Genomic DNA, 21,441 nt, shown 5'->3' with positions numbered 1-21,441 from the left:
CAAATCCTATGGGCTCATAATAACGACATAAGGTAATGAATAAGGAAAAATGTTATATGGGATTGAGGATAAGCTAAGGGAATGATTATATGAAGAGGAGGTCGTTGTAATTAACACGGGGGGAATGATGAGTAAGGAAAGAATAGGATAATGAGTCGATAAAGAGGATGATGCGATAACTAAGAGCAAGATGATAAGGATAGCAAGTTAAAGGATGAGTGGAGAGTGAGCAGTGACATTATGAAGTATTCGTGATTAAAACAAATGAAAGGAAACGTTTAGGAAGGAGGCAGATAATTAAATGCCTACCCGCTATAATGGCTACGATAAGTATAGTATAAGAAAGATACGCTCCCCGCAGGTACTTTTGTACTAGGAGGGAAATTAGCACTTTAAGGCAATTGAGAGTAAGACAAGACACCAAAGATATGTGTTACGTGATTATTTTAATTGAAAAATGAGGCGTTATAATTAGTGAATGCTTCAGTTCTCCAAATATCGGTTAAGAATGGATTTCTCACCCCTCCTAATTACACTTAGTAATCTCACCAGGATTCCAATGATCCCTCAAAATAATAAAGGATCACCCGTTATGGCATCGCAGACTAATTTGAGGAATTCCAAAAGGACGCAGTTCAATTAAAATTAACGTTGTTGCCAAAGGTGAAGTTTATGACGTTCTCGGTAATGCCCAAGGTTATCCTAGTATGAGTTTTGCCATCTAAAAAGAAAGAAGACGAGACAACAATAACAACAACAACAACATACCCAGTTGAATCCCACAGTGTGGGGGTCTGGAGAGGGTTAAGTGTACGTAGACCTTACCCCCACCTTGGAAGGTAGGGAGGCTGCTTCCGAAAGACCCTCAACTCAAGGGAAAACAAAGGAAAAGAGTCAGATACAGACAAGAAAATCAAAGCAATGCGAAATGAGAAATAATAAGAGCAAAGAAGTCATGATAAAACAACATTGAAAGACAAGACCCAACACATAAAAGAAGGAATCAAAGGGCAATAAACAATAGAGCAAAATTACGACTCCTAGTGCGAAAGAAAATCGAGACTACCTATTAGCCTTCTATCCTAATCTGAGTCCTCCACAACCTCCTATCTAAGGTCATGTCCCCGGTAATCAAAACTGCGCCACATCCTGTCTAATTAACTCTCCTCAATATTTCTTTGGCCTACCTCTACCTCTACCTCTCCTAAAACCGTCCACAGCTAACCTCTCACATCTCTGCACTGGGGCATCTATGTCTCTCCTCTTCATATGCCCAAACCATCTCAGTCTCGCTTCCCGCATCTTGTCCTCCACCGATGCCATTCCCACCTTGTCCCGGATGTCCTCATTCCTAATCCTATCTCTCTTAGTGTGCCCAGACATCTACTGCAGCATTCTCATTTTCACAACTTTCATCTTCTGCACATGAGAGTTCTTGACTGACCAACACTCTGCCCCGTATAACAGAGTCAGTCTAACCACCACTTTGTAGAACTTGCCCTTAAGTTTTGGTGGCACTTTTTTGTCACACAGCACTCTGGAAGCGAGCCTCCATTTCAACCATCCTGCACCAATACGATGTGTGACATCATCGTCAATATCCCCATTCCCTTGTAAAATAGACCCAAGATACTTGAAACTCCCTTTTTTTTTTTATGACTCGGGTATCAAGCTTCACTTCCACGTCATCCTCTTGAGGTACACCACTGAACCTGCACTCCAAGTACTCTATCTTGGTCCTGCTCAAGATAGTTTGAAACGATTTATGCTCCTCTACTCCCACTAATGGTTGCACATTGTTATCTGATCTTTTGCCTCAATAATACAGACTTGTAGTGCTAGTGTTAAAGACTACTAGTATTCCCTTTTTTCTTTACCTTTGCAGTCAATATTGTGAACGAGACAGAGTTGTCGTAAGAGCGTAATTCATGATGTGTGGTCCAGACATATGTCACAGGTTCGAACTCTTTCATAGACAAAATCCTAGTATTTAAGTGGGGCTTGTCGAGCAAAAATCCCATTAATCATCGAGTTTTTGAATCATGCATCACTGACCCAAGAAAATAAGATAAAACACTGAGGAACATACAAAGAGAAGAAAGAACACCCTGCTATAAAGTGCATAAGGAGGAATGAATTACATATGTAAATATCAACAACAAATTCAAGAAACTAAACCCAAACCGGGAAAGGAAGGAAAAAAAAAAAGGAAAACCAAAGTTCCCATGATGCTCTAAATCTAAGTATTCCTCTGGCATCATGTCCAAGTATGAAGTACATATGTAGACAAACAGGTATCTAAACTCTGTAATGTGTCCCTGTAGTTCCATTTCCATTGCCATTATACCAATTTGCTTCATGAAGACCTTGTGGATTCTTCTCAACAGTACTATTTACAGACTTGTTCCTTTTAATAACCACACACCACGTGATAACCTCCAAGAATGCAGCAATGATTCCTAGACCAACTAGTGTTGCAATATAAGATGTTTCCCATTTCTTCTCAGGTTTCAATATGTTCAAACCTTTGAATATATTGATAATTCCCAGAACAACAATTGAGTAACCAACTGATCTGTGGTAAATGTTCCAGTAGATCCTGTGCTTGTGATCCCTTTTTGGCCTTAGAAGTATAGCAGTGGCCTGTAACCAAAGGCATATTCAAAATTATTTTCTTAGAGAATGTTTCCAATGTTTGATTGGTGCGTGGAAAATTTTTTTCAAAAAAAGTATAGGATAAATAATACTAGTAAATCAGAGGAGAGTGCTTCGGTGAATTTCTCGAGTACTAAAGACTAATAATAATGTCAATAAGTCTAAGTTGGAACAAGTAACATGAAGTTACAATAGAAGTTAAGATAAGTTGTAAGGATGTAAGGAAAATCAGTTATACGGTCTATGTTGTTCGGACTCTCAAAAATGTCGCGGTACCCGTGTCGGATCCTCCGAAAACACATTACTTTAGAAGGATACGACATGCACCTGTCAATATTTTTGAACATTGCGAGCAACATAGCTAATGTCTGCCCGCAAGTGAGGAAGTCATTTTCCCCTACCAACCGAACACTAGAAAATGACTTCCTCCGGAAAAAATTTTCTTAAAAAGTAACTTCCTTCATGCCAAACAGTCAAAAAGTGTTGTAAGCAATAGTGAAATAAAGAATGATTAGAGTACCTGGAGAGTGGCCAAGGAAAACAGGACAATGCCAATGGTTCTATGAGCAGTATATTGAATACCATGGGACTCACTCCCAAGTTGGAGACCAGTAGCCCAGCCAGCAACACCAATAACATAAGCTGTGATTTGCCAAATAGAGTGAAGGTAAAACCATGCAGGGTCTGAAAACACCCTTAAGTATCTTGCAAACAAGATACCAATAGGCATCATAATCCCCCAACTCACTGCATTTAGCAGTCCGTGAAACTGAAAAAAATCCATTGAAAAAACAAGTTAGAAACATAGTACTTATTTCAAAGAAAAAAATGGGGTTAATTTCGCGTATATCGCTAAACAAGTAAATATTGTCCACTATAACAGTAAAATGCCAAAATGACTTTTAGTTATAATAAAGTAATTGAACTTTACCTACTGTAACAATAAAGTCGCTAAGTTTTATCCACTAAAACAATAAAATCAAAAAACTATGTTTTGTTGCATTAAATAAAAAGAGCAGCCTTGGCACGGAGCATCCCGCATGCACACAGGGTCCAAGGAAGGGTTGCACTCCAAAAGGGATGTGATAGCGGAAGCCTACCCTGGCGCAAGTATCAATGGATAATTCTAAGACTTGAACCTGACCTTTTTCTACAATAATCAAAGTCGCTAAACTTTGTCCACTGTAATGACAAAACCTATTCATGATTAAGGAGACTTTACTGTCATAGTAAGTAAAAGTTCAGTTACTTTTTTGCGACAAAAGAGTAGTTTTGTGACTTTACTACTACAGTAGGTAAAGTTCAGTGACTATACAAGAAGTTAAAGCAAATGAATTGGCTCACATTTTTCTTGTTAAGTGATGAGCTTGCTCCTTTTGTAGTAGTCCTAGATTGTCCAGAAAGAAGGCTGAGAAGTCCAGCAGATTGAGCATGAGCAATGGAAGTATCATGCATTGCTGGAGAATCTCCAGAAAGTGGACCTTCTTGCCAAACTTGGTTCACAAATGTAGAGTTAAAATTCTCAAGCTTTAAAGTAGCAAAAATAGTGAATTCATTATTCAAATAAGTAGCTGATAAATTAGAGACATTGAAACTCAAATCCCCTTCTTGTAACTGTGTCTGATAACTAGTAATAGGTGATGTATAAACTCTCATTTTCCCATCTGATTTTTGATATGCAACAAGTGCTTGTGAACCAACCATACCTTGTGAAGTTGGATTTATAGCCCATGCCACCCATCTATTGGAGGCAAGTTTTGTGTGTCGATAGGCAATTTTCGCGGTTTTTGAAGAAGGGTTATAATTCCAGTGAAGGAATGAGTTCAAATATGGAAGATCACTGCATGAAGTGAACAACATTTGGTTGTTGCTTGTGAAGTTGTACTTTGTGCATGATTGAGCATAAGTGGATGACACAAACAGAGTAAACAGAACACATGAAATCAAGAAGCCACTTGACATTTTCAAGAACGTTAAGGATTTTTGAATACTATGTTGTTGTTCTTGTTGTTGTAAGTGTTTGGAGAGAAGTTTATGATGGAATGAAGAGAAGTGGAATTAAGGATTAATATATATATATAAAGGGTGTGTGGGGTTAAGGTTAGTTAGATAGTTTGGCTTGTAAGATTTCTTTATTTTTTGTTAAGGCACTTGTCAAAGTGCTGTTTACTAATTGACTTATGTTTCAACAACCATTTCCCTTTTTTTCACACCTGCACATGTCTAACATTCAACTGCAATTCATTTAATTTTGATGATGAAAGGGAAATAAGTTTTAAACAAATGAAAGAATCTTTCAAGAAGAATAAATTTGTTTAAAAGTACAAAAGTTGCTTGATTCTTGGTACATTTTGAAGTTAAATTTCTCTCCTATAATACTTTAGTTCTTTGATGGAGGTTGTATATTTTTAAATTTCCTGAGAGTCCATTACAGATTTCTTATTGTATTTGGTTTTCTTTTTCTTATTGTATTTGGTCTTCTTTTTTTCTTTCTGATGAGGAGTTGTTTTCACTATCAAAATAGAAATGATTTCGGATTTGATTCAATAAAAATTCAAGCTTCATTTTGAATGAAGTCAGACGATACAATTTTTTTGAATGGTGCACAGTGCTTCTTTTGATGATAGATTCAATCTCTGATAAAAGAGATATATCTTGAGTATATATTTATATTTCATCTCTTGAGCTAGTTTAGTACTGAGCATAACGGTCGGTCTGATGAGTATTTTTAATTATTACCTCGAAACCGAAAAAATGCTTTATTTCTGTCCTAATTTATCATGATTCAACATTAGAAGTATATATAGGATCATTATCTAATGAGCTTAGATATAGTAAAACTATAATTCTAACAACTTTGCTCTTTAGATACCTTGCTTGAAGAGGTAGGATTTTCAGTTATTAGAGCAAAATTTTGCATGTAACAGAAATCTTGACTCCACAACTAAATCAAAAAAAATCATATGGCTAATTATTGGAAATATGTACCACATTGAAACAATCTTAACCACTTTCATTATTTTTACAAGAAGACAAAATCACACAGTAAAAACACTAATAAAGCTCATTGGTTATGAACTTTTAGGCTTAACCACTTCATTATATTAACTACTTATTTTGTACTTTTTAACAAATTGAATATTTAATTTAGTGGGTTTGGGATAGAACATAACTTGTTGGGTTAGGTGCATGATAATAGACAGTGCCACACAGCTAGGTCAAACCAAACCCAACCCACCCACTCACCCCACCCCCTACCCCCTACCCCCACCCCCACTCCACGAATCATCCAAAGGAAAGGGTGACCTAAACCTTTAAGACTCCTATGAACTATTTACATTTGTCCTTAAATCCCATCTTCTTGGAATCATTTCCATCTAGGCCTTCGATTTAATGAGCAACCCATATTTTACCCACCCATTTATAACTCAACCTGTATTTGATCTGCATGAAATATGAACGAGTTGAGTTTTGACACATTTTTTGCTCAAGATGTTTTCAATCCGTTCAAATTTAACCCGACCTACTCATTTACCACCACTAAATTTAAATTATTTCCGCTGACGGTGTAAAAAATATTTAGAACATTGGATTATTCATAAGATAAGTTATAGGTAAATCTCTATCATAACATTAACTAAAAACCTGGTATAGTAGGTCAAACTACACTAGAGGTACAAAAACAATATATTATATTGTCAGCGTATATAATTTTAATCCTAATTAATTCCTTATTTTATCATTAGTTTTGTGTTTTTCTTGCACCTACTGGTCCTTTTTGGTAGGATCTAAACACCTTTTTATCACCTTTTTTGTATTTTAAAAAAAAATAACTTAAGTTTTAGCTAAAGTCATAAGTCATTTATTGCTACGTACAAACTGCAATTGGGATTGCTGGCTAAAATTTTAAATAAAGCATCTGTAATTGGGCTCGGAGGGTATTGTTCCAGCCCATTGGTGAGAACATTTTGCAGAAATAGCCTCTACTAGCCGCTTTTCACTTTTCAGACATATCTTTGTGATTATTTTAGAGTTTCAAATTAAAGGGGCTAAAAGGTTGTTCTTGGTGAATTTATCCGGTCATTTTCATAAATGAAATGCAAAAAGTATTTGCGTATGAAATATTCAAGAACACCACCTGCTACTTTAATGGGCCGCCTAAAGGCCCAAAGAGATTGAGAGGACAAAAATTTCATTTTTTTGGGGCGGATTCTCCTTCAAAGGCACTGGTCTTTAATTTTTGGCCTTCACCTAATACCCCGAGGTTCTGGATTCGACTCAGCCTCTGAATCATTCAAAACACTGCCTGAAGCCTAACTTTGGCTCAAATAGGCCTACTTTGTTACGAAACTCTGCCTTGCGATTTTTTTTTACTGAGCTGGGATTCAAAACCAAACCTCATGGTATTAGGCGAAGGGAAAAAATTAAAGACCACCAAGTTGAGGGACAAAAATTAAAGATCAATGCCTTCGAAGGGTAATCGTGCAATGGACCAAACAAGAAGAATCACAAAATAACTACTATTAAGCCCAAGTGCACCAATTAGGAAAGTAATAATAGCGCAGGCCAGCCACTTTTCAACTTTGTAATTAAAAAATATTACTTCCTCCGTCTCATATTATTTATCCACTTTTTTCTTTACACGTCCTTTAAGAACTCATAAATAAAAGTATATATTACTACATTACCCTTATCCCTCTCCAATTAATTGCACTGTAATCAATATTGATTACTTTAAAAAACAATTAATATTAAAGGCGAAATAGGGAAAACTTAATTAATTCTATCTTGATTTTGTAAATGGACAAATATTTTGGGACGGATATTTATAGTAATGTAGACAACAAATATGGGACGGAGGGAGTATCATGGAGGTTCAAGTTTCACATATAAAATTCCATTGTAATGTCTTTGAAATTTGAAACTCAATGTCAAATTTCTATTATTTAATTACATGGTTTAAAAATTGACTCTGAGAATTTTGTCTATTAAGAAACACTCCCTCCGGATCAATAAAAGAGCCCACTTAGCTATTTGCACACCTCTTAAGAAAATACTAAGTTCTAGACAAAAATAGGTAATTTGACTAAACTACCCCTAATTAAATAGGTATTGGGATTTGATCATATAACACTTAATAGAGGCAAATATGAAAAAACAAGGTTAATTCTTTCTTGATTTGCTAAGTGGACTCTTTTTTTATCCAAAAAAAAAGGCTAAGTGAATTCTTTTTTTGATCCGGAGGGAGTAATATCCAGCAACCAAAATCATTTCGTTATTAACAACATATCCAATGCAGTTCCACAAGCATTACCTTATCAACGAAAATCTTAAAAGAATTAGTCAAGAAAATAAGGGTTGACAAATAGTGAATTCTGGATTTAGAATCTGTAAACTTTTTCTACATATATTTATTTATTTCTTTTCTATTTATTTATTTCTTTTCACACGCACATACGTATAGAGGTCCAAATCAACGAGTTCAACCGAATTTGTTGTGTTTACTCTAGATTTGCGACTGGAAAAACAAAAACACATAAGTAATTACCAATAGAAAATCTTGATTATACGCTCCTTTTGTTTTTATTTTGATATTTCAGGTATAGAAAGCTGAATAAATAATCCCTTGGTACTAAACTTTTCTTGAAAGATCACCCAAAGACATTTTTCTTTTATAAAAGCCAAAAGGAGTAAAAGATAATGAATTACGTCTTTTTCTCACTGACTAAAATGGACCAAATTAATTGAGTGCCCAGCTTAAAACAAGAAGATTATTATTATAGAAAGAAAGTGACTCTTAGTACTTTTTCAAGTATAATCTAAAACTAAATGATGATGATCTAAGCCGAGAGGTCACTTTTTTGCAAGGCTGTCAACAGTTCAAGAAAATTTTGAAAAAGATTATAAGTCCACTTTATTAAGGGCCTGTTTGTCCATAGATACCAAAAAAAAATTCACTTTTTTTGGAATTTTGGAGTTGGAGTTGTGTTTGGCCATAGTTTTTGAAATTTTAGTTTTTGTTGAAATGTAATTGTAAAAAAGTGAAATTTTTTGAAAAACAAGTTTTTTTTTTTTTTTGGAATTACATAATACAACTTCAAGTTATATTCGGAATTCATATGGCCAAACGCTAAAAAGTGAAAAAAGTGAAAAAAATTCTGGAATAAAGTGAATAATTCTTATGGCCAAACGCCCACTAAGAAAAATGAGCAAGAACCAGCTTTGGCCTAGTTAATGAGTTCGATATGAACTCATATTTCATCCTAGTTCAATACGACCATATAACTAATTTGAAATTTCTGTAAGAATTTTCTTTCTTTGACTTTTGAAGAACAAAAAACAACTAAAATTTTGAATTCGTGCAGTCAATACCGAAAAATAGAACTTGTCTATGATATAGCGAAATGTTTTAGGGAGGATGGTTATTAAATAAAAATTTGATGTATTATATAGTTTCACTGCATACTACGTTTTTCATAGTTGCTTTGATTTGTCGCACTTGAGCCGAGGCCCGAGGATCTTTCAGAAACATTTTCTCTACCTCCACAAGGTATGGGTAGGTCTACACACACTCTATCCTCGGTAAAAACTTACCCACACGGGTGTTTATACCAAATCAATAGATGCATATCATGTGTATGAATATACATGCATTATGTAAGTATATACCCTCTACCCTTGCCCAAACTCCAATTGTGAATTACACCGGATATGTTATTATATTATCTTGGTAAATTTTTCTTTAAATTTGAGAAAAGAATTCTTGGTCTGAGTAGTTGAACATCAAGGCCACCAATTTTAAGTAAACATCGCTATTGGTCCTCAACATATGGCATATTTGTTCGATTTGTTTTAACTTCTAGGCCTTTAATTTTCAAGTATGTAATCACCATTGGTTATCAACATATGGCACATGTTCTTTGCTTATAACTTGTCTAGCATGTCAACTTTTTTCCCTTGTGAGTTGTGTGTAAGACATAATTCAAAACATTCCATTAGATCAAGAAAAAGAACCAATATCATTAAAGCTAACTAAAGAATCTGAATATATCTAATAAATAAGATTACATGCAAATATGTACAAGCTTTCTCATAGACAATGCATCCGGTATTGTTGAAGCTTTCAAATGTTTTCCTCCACACGCTATTGATGAAATTCATCCAAGAAAGAGCTTGATTTTTTTTCTTCTTTTCTTGGATTCCAATTCAGCAATTTGGTACACGCTTTGGGGCCCAATTAACCTATTTTAGCGCAGGAAGTCCCACTTTGAGGGATAAAACGCTCCCTGCCAAAGAAGATGTCTTTTCTAGTGATCAAAATCGACATCTCTAATTAATAATGAATGAGTACTTATCACTTTACCATAATCTATACTCAAAAGTTTCTCAACAAGCATTCTCAATCTCTCGATTATGGTCCAAGAACAATAGAGAATACGTTTGGTCGAACTACTAAAATCGAACTTTATTTTCGAAAAATGTTTTTTTTGAAAAGTATTTTTTTAAAAAGTACTTTTGGTGAAAGCGGTTGTGTTTGGCCAATTAATTTTAAGACTTTTGAAGACGTGATTAGTGTTTGGCGAAACTTTTAAAAAGTGTTTCTTAGCGTATTTTCTCAAAAGTCTTTTCAAAAAAATCTTTTGGGCAAAATTTCATTTTTTAGCTTGAAAAACTACTTTTGCTACTCCCCAAAAACAACATTTTTACCGGCTTCCCAAACACCTCACTTTTTTTAGAATAAGCACTTACTGAAAAAAATAAGTATTTTTGAGGAAAAATAAGCTTGGCCAAACAGGCTATTAACATAGAAATGATCCGGTCCTTTTTATATGTTTGGGAACGAGACGTAATTTACATGTGATTTGTTTAATTAGTTAGATATATTTCATATTTTTAAGGCAAAATCAAAAATTCAAAAACGAATAAAGATTATAACATATAGCCAAAAGCTTCCTTAGTCAAATATCACTGATGAGAAACTAAAAGTTAAGGAAGTTTTTATTTATATCTGAACAATCACAGGCAAATTAAAATTATGCATAGTCAGAAAAAGCTCACGGTTAGTCATTTTAGGGACTATTTCGTATCCTAAAGTAAATATTAGATACCTTACAGAACAAGTCAAAGCCAAATCTCTTCATCGAGAGAAGGAATAAAAAAAAAAAATAGAATAGTTGATATTTATATCTGGCAGCATGCAGCAACTGCATGCATTTGGACACTGGTGGAGCCTATTAAATCTTTGTTAATTACTTCTCCCATTTATAATTTAGAAAAAGTGTATGAAGATTGTGTTGATATATTCTTTGCTTTCACGCGTGTATTCTCTCACTTTCACATTACAAAAACAAAGGAAAAATATTCTCAAAAGAATAGCACCTTGATTTCAGAATGAGGAATATAATGAAGTTTCAGATTCATGGAATGAGAAAAAAAAAAATCATTGTTTGCCATATTCTTAAAAGAAGTTTCTCAAAGTCTGAACTGGCCCTTCCATTCATTTAGTCATTATCTCCTGATTTGAGTTATTTAAGCTAAATCTTGTCAACTTACTAAAATATTGGAGTAAGTGTTTTAAGAAGGTTCTCGCCTTATCAATCAGATATGGTTAAGTGAAAGACGAGTATGCAAATGCAGTGGTGCATCCATTAATTTGATATAAACAACAATGGCGGTTAATATTATTCCCTAATGGCATAGGAGTAAATGATTGCAAGATAATTATCATATTTTCATAAGAAAATAGTCTTTGGACATAAATTAACCCCAAAAGCTTGTTTAAGATAGCGGCAGAGACAAAATTTGAAGTTTATGGGTTACTTGCCAACAAAGGCTCAGTAACGCATATGAGTTACTCTGTTCAGCAACTAAAGTTTATTGGAGTTACGTCGAACCGCGGCTAATGATCTAGCTTAGTCTCTCCAAGAACACAAAAGACATAAATGATCCAAGCCCAACCAATGTGGGCTCAACACCCCCCATGGACAATATAAGATAGGGGATCAATATTGAGTAAATCATGAATGAGCTAGCTCAGGTGCCATGATTAAAAAATGAAACTTAAGCTTAACTCAACCCAAAAAACTAAGAGGTAAGGATTGTATAAAACTTATATAAATATACAAATTAATGGTCCAAGTCCAATCGATATGAGACTCAACATATTTACTTTACTTTTACCACTGGAATATTTAACAAGAATTAAATACTTGTACCATGAATGGGATATATATATATGGATATATATCCTTTCCTTTTCAAGATTTCCTGAAAAACACTGGTTGTCTCCTTATCCTGCCTCCTTGTGTATACATGAATCTAAACGCTACTAATAATGCTATTTTGTCCATTATTGAGCTATTTACATGAAATATCAAATCTGTCTGTGCATTTTTGTGCAAAAAATAAACGGAAAAAGGTCTACAATATCTTTGAACTTTGAAAAATAGTTTATCGAAACATGCAGCCCGTTATCTTATTAGGTCGATTATCACTTCTGATTAAAGCTTTGAGTTCGAATATCTTGCATTATCTTAAAAAAAGAATAAAGAAAAAAAAATTTAAAATTGTCGCATTGACATGAGATATGGATTCTATTCACGGTGAGGTACTTTTGACATGTTGGCTACTGATTAGCCTTTACCCCCTCTCTTCCCTTCTTCTTTCCACCATTTACTCCCCTTCACAAACTTTGGAGATCACAAGTTCTAGCATGAGCCAAGATTTTTTCTAATATATATATATATATATATATATATATATATATATATTTCACTTTTCAATTGCAAAAAATGATGGCTTGATTGGTTGGTTCTTAATCTTATCCTCTCGTTTTCGTGGGAAAACCGAACAGATAATTGAAATGATGGTTCATTATAATGTGGGATTCCAAAATATTGACAAAGGCTATGAGATTTAGAAGGAACTCCAGGAAATTTTGCCTCAATTTTACACTTTAAAGCCTTTAACTATTTGAAATCTAGACAAAGTAATCGATAAAGTATCATAATACAGTGAAATAATTATGAATAACACCTAAATAAGATTCACTGAATTCTTAATAGGTCTTACTGTATTAGAGTACTTTTTTTTTTCTTTCAACGTAATATGAATTAACTTCGGATGAAAAGGACATATTTAAGATTCAAGATTTGATTTTCATCAGTACTTAATGAACATAGGATTAATTTCTTGAGGAGTCAAGTGCTAGGGTAAAGATTAAATATTGTATAAATTCGAAACAAAAGGGATGTAAAGCATTATAAAAAGATTACCAAGGTAAAATGAGTAAATTTTAAGAGTTTTGCTTGAGAACAGTTTCGAGAGTGACAGCAATATAGATTGCTATGGAGGAGATAAGAAAAGAATTAACGGATGAATCTAATGATTATTATGTATTTATTAATGTTCCTCTTTTTTCATATCATCAAATTAAGATGACCTACAACATTATATGTGTAACTATTTATTGTAATAATCTTATTTAAGCAGTAATGGTGGTGTGGTAGTGGTGGAAGAAGAAGGAAAGAGAGGGGTAAATAGGTTGGGGTGGTGAGGTGAAATCTTAAGAATGGTGTCAAATCTCCATTGAGTTGTTAGTGTCGCGTCATCTAAATGTCCGATGTGAGCAATTTCGGAAGAAGGGTATATTTGGACTCAAAGTATAAAAGAAGGGTATATATTTGCTAAAACCACTATAGCGTAAGGGTATAATTAAGCGCGATAGTATAGAAAATTGTCATAATTATTTTTAAGTTGAGGGCATATTTGACCCTTTTCCGAAAAATAAATAAATTAAGTAGCACTTTTTTCTACGATATTCTTGTACTTATACTATAAAAATATCAAATATGAAACTTCGAGGAAGTATCACAAATAAGACCAAAAATAATCAAATACGTACGAGTATTAAAAAGAAAAAGAGAAAAAAAGCTTAAGGATCGGCATGCTTTGATTGGATTCTATTCATACTTTTAAAGTTGGCTACTGGATTAGCTTTTATTTCTTTCTTTTTATTCTTTTTATAAAATAAGAGCAGCTTTAATTCTAATAGAAAAAAGAAAAGATGAAATCAGAAAAAGAAAAAAGAGGAAAAGAACAATCAGATTTTGTCAGTTTGATGGTTCCTTTACACCTTTATGTAAACCTAACTTAACAGAAATAACTGTACTATGGAAAAATACTTTATTAGAAAAAGATAAAGGTAAGTATTTATTTATTTCATTAATTTTGGAGTAAAACAAAGAAAACGTAAAGTAGGATACATCGAAGTACAATTATTAGCTTAATACCTAGTAGAGTATATTAAATTCATAGGTATACAGCAAATCTTAGTGGGTCAACTACTTCAATCTTCTAATCTGACCTCTAATTCTATTATTTAATTAAATCCAGAAGAAAAAATAAATAAATAAATTGTTTTCGTCTGAGAAGGCTACATGTAGAAGAAAAGAGACAAAAGAGCCTATTGAAAGTCTAGACTCTAGAGTACAAATGTAAAAATTCTACAGGTGAAATATCACTTATTGGTAATGACACAAAATAATCAGTTACACTTTATTAAGTACTACTAAAAAAAAAAAAATTCTACTTTGTTAAGGTAAAACTTTTCTACTTGTTAAAGGTAAAAACTTTTCTACATTAGGTAATCTCTTGCTTTCATGTTATGATATTGCTCTTTGTTGAAGCTCTCGAGTGAGATTTCTTCACGCCTGAATAGTAGCAGAATCCTTGGGTAAATATCTTAAAAATTGCACCATTTGAGAAATTATGTAGTAAATCATTAAATTTTTTACAATATTCAATAAAATCACTCCTTTCATTATCTCATAAAATCACTATACAATATTTAAGTAAAAAACCCTAAATTTATTGATATTAATTAATTATTTTATGTCATGTAGATATAAGCCCCACAATAAAATAAAATAAATTCATATTTTTATACTCATACCCACTCACCAACCCAATCCATCCATATCTAATAGCATCCTGTCCTCTTCTTGGAACAAAAAGAAAGTCAGAACTGAGAAATATGCTGCTTGAATAATCTAGTGATAATTTCTTGGAGGCGACCTTCCTTTCCAGCCACACCTAGGGCATGTTGATTATGATATTGTAGCTACACATCTATACAAATGTACCTCTTCGCATTTAATTATAAATATTCACATGATATTCCTCAAGGACTTTTTGAGTTTTGGCAAGCTAGAGTTTTGCAATTTGCTATGTTCTTTAAGTTTTATGAAGATTGTCTATAGAGCAAAAACAGTGCATTGTCGATCACTCTGACGTTTATCCTTTACGGAAAAGGATAAGATATAAGAACTTTGAAAAATAGCCATCATTTTGTTATCTTATTGGGCTATATATATGCCGCTACTATTATATTTGAGTTCAAATATCACTTTTTTATCTTTAGTCAAATATCTTCCCAAATTTTTAAAAACTTTTTTCTTGGACATGAGAGATAGCGTGGCGCTATATTCGGTGAGATGGGCCGACGCGTAATTTTATTTACCTCACCACTCCAACCTATTTACCCCTCTCTTCCTTTCTTCTTCCACCACTACCACACCACCATTACTGCTTAAATAAGATTATTACAATAAATAGTTACACATATAATGTTGTAGGTCATCTTAATTTGATGATATGAAAAAAGAGGAACATTAATAAATACATAATAATCATTAGATTCATCCGTTAATTCTTTTCTTATCTCCTCCATAGCAATCTATATTGTCACTTTTAAACTGTTCTCAAGCAAAACTCTTAAAATTTACTCATTTTACCTTGGTAATCTTTTTATAATGCTTTACATCCCTTTTGTTTCGAATTTATACAATATTTAATCTTTACCCTAGCACTTGACTCCTCAAGAAATTAATCCTATGTTCATTAAGTACTGATGAAAATCAAATCTTGAATCTTAAATATGTCCTTTTCATCCGAAGTTAATTCATATTACGTTGAAAGAAAAAAAAAAAAAAAAAAAAAGTACTCTAATACAGTAAGACCTATTAAGAATTCAGTGAATCTTATTTAGGTGTTATTCATAATTATTTCACTGTATTATGGTACTTTATCGATTACTCTTTGTCTAGATTTCAAATAGTTAAAGGCTTTAAAGTGTAAAATTGAGGCAAATTTCCTGAGTTCCTCCTTGGCTAAATCTCATAGCCTTTGTCAATATTTTGGAATCCCACATTATAATGAACCATCATTTCAATTATCTGTTCGGTTTTCCCACGAAAACGAGAGGATAAGATTAAGAACCAACCAATCAAGCCATCATTTTGGATGCAATTGAAAAGTGAAATATATATATATATATATATATATATATATATATATATATATATATATTAGAAAAAATCTTGGCTCATGCTAGAACTTGTGATCTCTCCAAAGGTTGTGAAGGGGAGTAAATGGTAGCGGTGGAAGAAGAAGGGGAAGAGAGGGGTAAATAGGTTGGGTTCATTAACTATGTATAGATTATTTAGGAACTAAATGGCATAAGTTATAATTTATTAAATGTAAAAATATAAAGGAGTGGTGTTTCTTTTTATATACTCACCGAATTGTTAGTGCGTAATATATCTTTAGTTTAAAATATATCTATATGTCAATGTGGACAATTTTATATATTAGAAAAAAGGTATATTTGGACTCAAAGTATGGAAAAAAGGGGAAGAGAGGGTATATTTGAACTCAAAGTATAGCAGTAACGGAGAAAAAAGGTATAATTGGCCCAATAATATAACGAAGGGTATGGATAAATTATTTTTCAAAGTTCAGGGGTATATTTGACCCTTTTCCGTATCCTTTATTATCTCTTCTTTACTTCTAACCGAAACAGTGCATTGTCGATTACTTATTTTGGATGAAGGGTTGGTGAGTGGGTGTGGGTATAAAGATATGAATTTATTTTATTTTATTTTATTATGAGGCCCACGTCTACATGACATAAAATAATTTATTAATATTGTCATGTCAGATTTTTTTTTTATGGCACATGTGGTTGAGTCATTTTATGAGATAATAGGCCAAAGTTGAGTGATTTTATTGATATGTAGCAAAATTCAATGACTTTATTATATAATTTCTCAAAGTTCAATGACCTTTTGAGATATTTACCCCAGAATCCTTGTACTTCGGCCCTTGATCAGATAAATCTCCGCACCTTATGACCCACAATTAAAAATAAACCCTGAGACAAGCAGGGGCAGAGCAACAAATAGATTGCAGGTTCAGTCGAACCCAATATATAGCTTTGATCCAAACTCTTTATTTGTCTTAAGAAATTCATTGGATATATATAAATTATTAATTTAGAAATTAATAACTTAAAAGGGCTAAAATCTCGAACCCATAAGCTTCAATCTGGGTCCGCCTCCGAGGACGAGATGGGTTATATAATATAATCCAAAGAATAGTTGTATCTTATTACTTTTGAACTATATGCAATACCATGACACATTTTCTAACATTAAAAAAGATGTAATTTCATATTTATCCCTATCTCTGTAAGGTGAAAATGAAATTTCAATGGCAAAAACGACAACATTATCTTTTCATTAAGAGTGATGGACGTATAATTTGCATTGGTTAGCGAAGCTTGGCAGATCGATTTTATGGTCAGTTAAAAATAATTTTTCTTTAGTTATTTAACTTTTTGTGCAGGAAATTGATAAATAGTATAAGTAACACATGTAATCAGTAATTAAAAAACATGTAATATTTATAGGATTATTTTTTTCTATTAAATTGTAATTGATTATTATCTGATAGTAGATCATTATCCACATCAATATCACCAACAACATTATCTTGTTTAGTGCAAATTGAACATTTTAGTCTAAGTCTATGATCTCATGTATAAGACTTCGATTTATTTAAACCAGCAACTATAATAATCAAAAGAAATCAACTACAAAGCGTGATATATTTTCTTTGATCGCGACATAATTAATAACAAAAATCAACTTGAATTGCAGTTCGAATTAGTTAGCAAAAACTCTCAAACATCATCTAATCTAATATAATAACTTAATAAGAAGGTCAAGTTCTGAATGAAAACTTCAAATTTGCAAATATATGGTAAGATTAAAACACACACACCTTACTATATTTTTGTAAAGATGTATAGAGAGAAAAATGAATAACTAAAATACATGCATTACCTTATACCTAGTAATAGAAAATGTATAAACCAAAATACATATCTTACTTACTAGAAGAAGAAATAAGAATAAGCGACAGATTACTTCGGCCGTTAAATAACAAAAAAATTATCTTTAATTTTATTTAACAACTTTTCAACAATAGCTTATCAAAAAATTCTATTAGTTACGGCTATTTAGCTAGTGTCTTTTTCTTCTACGAGTTTGATCAACATAAGCAAATAACTTATATTAGCAGATAGGCAACTTATTGACTAAAATATATACTTAAACTGGTTGAAAGAAAGAGATATGTTAATTAACTTGCTGTTTCTATGTTACTAGAATCACACAAAAAAGAAAGATAAAATTGAAGATGACGCCTTTTTTCTCATTTTCTTTTGTGCAAATTGGGCAAAAAAAATGACGTATATTTTAATAAGATTGCCTTAATTAGCTGTATAACATTAATTCCTTTGTGACCTCATACCTAAGACTGTGATAGTAGAGATAAGTATAAAAGAAATACAGAAGTAAGTAAACTTGAGAATGACGGCAATTGTTATCTTGTAAGACTAATTAATATTAAAAGAATTATATTAAAACGAAATCGAAAAATAAAAATCAGTTTCATTTTAATTGGAAAAATGATTAATTATTTAATTATATTATCAATCATGGTACTCGTCAAAAATTAAAAACCCCCCATGCCATCATTATGCCCACCAAAAAGAAAAAAACTATTACTACTCTAATATTATTTTAGTAAAGGTGGAACTAAGATTTTTAGCTACGGGAAATTAAATTTTTTTGACTAAACTTCTATATTTGTATTAAAAGAATTTATTAGTGTGTTAATAATTTGTCAAAAATTCAGTAAATTGGCTTTTAGAACGTAAAATCAATACACTCGAAATTTTAAATTTGCCCTTATCAACGAGTGACAAGAAATATAATAAACATTACAAAAATAGTGAATAACAATGTTGTAGATCTCTCTTAGCCACTATTGACCTCGTAAAATCCGGAAAGCTGACTTTTTTAGAACGCAAAATTCATAAATTCGAAATTTTAAATCTGCCCATATCAGTGACAGAAAAAAAAACAGTAAACATTATAAAAGTAGAGCAAAATAAAGTTGTAGGCCTCTCTTAGCCATCATTGACCTCGTGGGATAAACCTGGGTTTAACTGTAACAAGGACATCATTACCACTAATTACACTTAGTACATAAAGCTTCTTGCTTTCCTGTAGGAAAACTAACTTAAGATAGCTTAAAGAACTAATTAACTATTTTCACTAATTAAGTAAACACGTTCACACGTGCACAGTGTACTTGCGGGTCAAAGTCTTTAATCTTTATAAAATCTTTTTAATTGAATGGTAATTATGATCCTCACTTCCACTAATTTACCAAATACCACGTTAAAAGGGTGAGCTTATTACCACGTTACACGTTTTTATCCTTTCCACGAAGTGATTAGTCGTAACCAGGGTAAATGGCACTAACCTTTATGGCTTTATCTTCTTATCACTTCATTTTTACTTAATAGAGTAGTAAAAATTGTTTATTTCACCACTATGGCGAATGGTGAGATGAGTGGATATCCTTCACAATTAATTAGAAATCTGACTATTCAATTTACTTAGTAGTTTGAAATTTGAATATTAAATTTATTTTGGTATGAGACGCTTTTCTTAGTGGAAAAATTAGCTCAAAAATTATGACTCGCCCAACTCGTTTGAGTTTGGACAAGTTAATAACCTGCTCATTTATTAACTTGGCCCATTTAACCCTTTCAATTCAACTCATTTAAAAATTGGGGTTAAGTTTGCGCTAAATATATAGCTCAAATTAATCCATGAGAAATACTTGACAAAATATCTTTTTAATTTTATAGTTTGATGTGTTATATTATTATTATATATAAGAGGGAATGTGAGGACTTTTGTAGTCCTCACAATAATTTTTCAAATTTTTAAAAACTTTTTCATTAATTACTCTTATGTCCTAATTTTATTTATTTAAGTCAATTTTTTTGTTTTTTATTTTTAAAGTCTACTTTTATTTATCGAGTCTGGGACTTTTGTAGTCCTTACAATAATTTTCAAATTTTTTTAAAACTTTTTTAATTAATTACTTTTAGGTCCTAATCTTATTTATTTATGTCAATTTTTTTGTTTTTGTTTTTTAAAGTCTACTTTTCAAAAAGCTATCGAACCTCCTACCTCATTTTTCACGTTCTTTGATTTTCTCATTGGTCTTTCGATATCCGCATTTGAGCCCAATTAATGCAGTGTCAGGATAACCGCACGCATCGCGCCTATTCGGGGGAGCGCTTTCCTCCAAAGATTTTTTTCATATCCATGTTTTTTCGAACCCCTAATCCCTAATTAAGAGAGTGACTCCATCTGTTGCCATGAGTTAAATTATGTATTTGTCTTAAAAGTTCATTAACTATGTATAGATTATTTATTTAGAATTAAATAACCTTGAAGTAAAATTAGGATACATAAGTTATAATGTCAAATTAAGTTCCAAATTTGATTTGAATTAAATAATTTCATCAAAATGAAGTTAAAATATTAAAGGAGTGGAATGAAAATTTCTTTTATATAACTACTTTATGTGGGACTACGATAGGTATATGGTTGTTGTTGTTGTTGTTATTGTACACTTGTACTAACACAAATTATATTCTTTAGTTAAAATATATTTATATCTTTGAATTTGGGCGCTGAAGACGGCCCTCACATAACTAGTAATCATTATAAGGAAGAAAATAATTTGATAGTTAAACAAATTATAAAATTAAAGAAAATGGGCAGAGTTGGGCGGTTAGCCATTACTCATTGTTTAGCTCCTTTGGTCCAGCACATCTCAGTCCAAGTAATCACCCGCTCATTTATTAACTTAATCTATTTTGACCAGATCAATTGATACATTTTTTTGCGCGGATTGCCCTTCTTTTGGGGTGGTCTTTAAATTTTGCCCCTCAAATTTGTAATTTTAAATATTACCTCATCATGTTGGTCTTTAGTTTCGCCCTTCGACTTGGAAAGGTGGGCGAATACATGAAGTTACGGGTTCGAACCCCCCGCTCGCATAAAATAAAAAAACAATTTCTCAAGACGGGATGGGGAGTGTATGCGGATCCGGCATACAATCTTTAAGGAAAAGCTAAAGTTATCGGATCCGCATAACTAAAAGTCCGCCCCAGGCGAATTTTTCTAAGATATAGTTAAGTTATGCGTTATGGCGAAATTTTAGTTAAGGCATAACAAAATTATGCCGTAAAAACTAAACTTTCTTAAGCATAGACTTTGCCTTATAAGGCAAAGTTTAAGTTATGCTTTAAGGAAAAGTTCCTTTGGGCATACTTTTAGTTATGTCTTTGGAGCACATTTTTTAGTTAAAGCATAACTAAAAGTTTAACTTGAAAAGTAAAATATATATATATATATATATATAAAATATATATATATATATATATATATATATGTACGCACCCCTTCGACGGACTTTCGATTAAACATAACTAAAAGTGTCGGAGGAGCATAGCAAAATTTAAACTTTGCCTTATAAGGCAAACTTTTAGTTATGCCTTAGGAAAACTTACGC

General features: G+C 32.3%; 1 protein-coding gene across 1 annotated transcript; it reads right to left on the bottom strand.

The window, feature by feature from the left end:
- Positions 1 to 2,051: 2,051 nt before the first annotated feature.
- On the bottom strand, positions 2,052 to 4,684 carry LOC132060519 (cytochrome b561 and DOMON domain-containing protein At5g47530). Its single transcript, XM_059453537.1, has 3 exons — positions 4,000 to 4,684; positions 3,176 to 3,424; positions 2,052 to 2,643 (listed from the first exon to the last, which is right to left on the bottom strand). Exons 1-3 carry the CDS (start codon positions 4,615 to 4,617, stop codon positions 2,299 to 2,301), a joined length of 1,212 nt encoding a protein of 403 aa, XP_059309520.1. The 5' UTR covers positions 4,618 to 4,684; the 3' UTR covers positions 2,052 to 2,298.
- Between the last annotated feature and the right edge of the window lie 16,757 nt (positions 4,685 to 21,441).

Source organism: Lycium ferocissimum, chromosome 6, assembly GCF_029784015.1.
Source record: "Lycium ferocissimum isolate CSIRO_LF1 chromosome 6, AGI_CSIRO_Lferr_CH_V1, whole genome shotgun sequence".
Classification (NCBI taxonomy): Eukaryota; Viridiplantae; Streptophyta; class Magnoliopsida; order Solanales; family Solanaceae; genus Lycium; species Lycium ferocissimum.
Note: the sequence above shows the minus strand (reverse complement) of the source record. Positions and strands in the feature narration are given on the sequence as shown.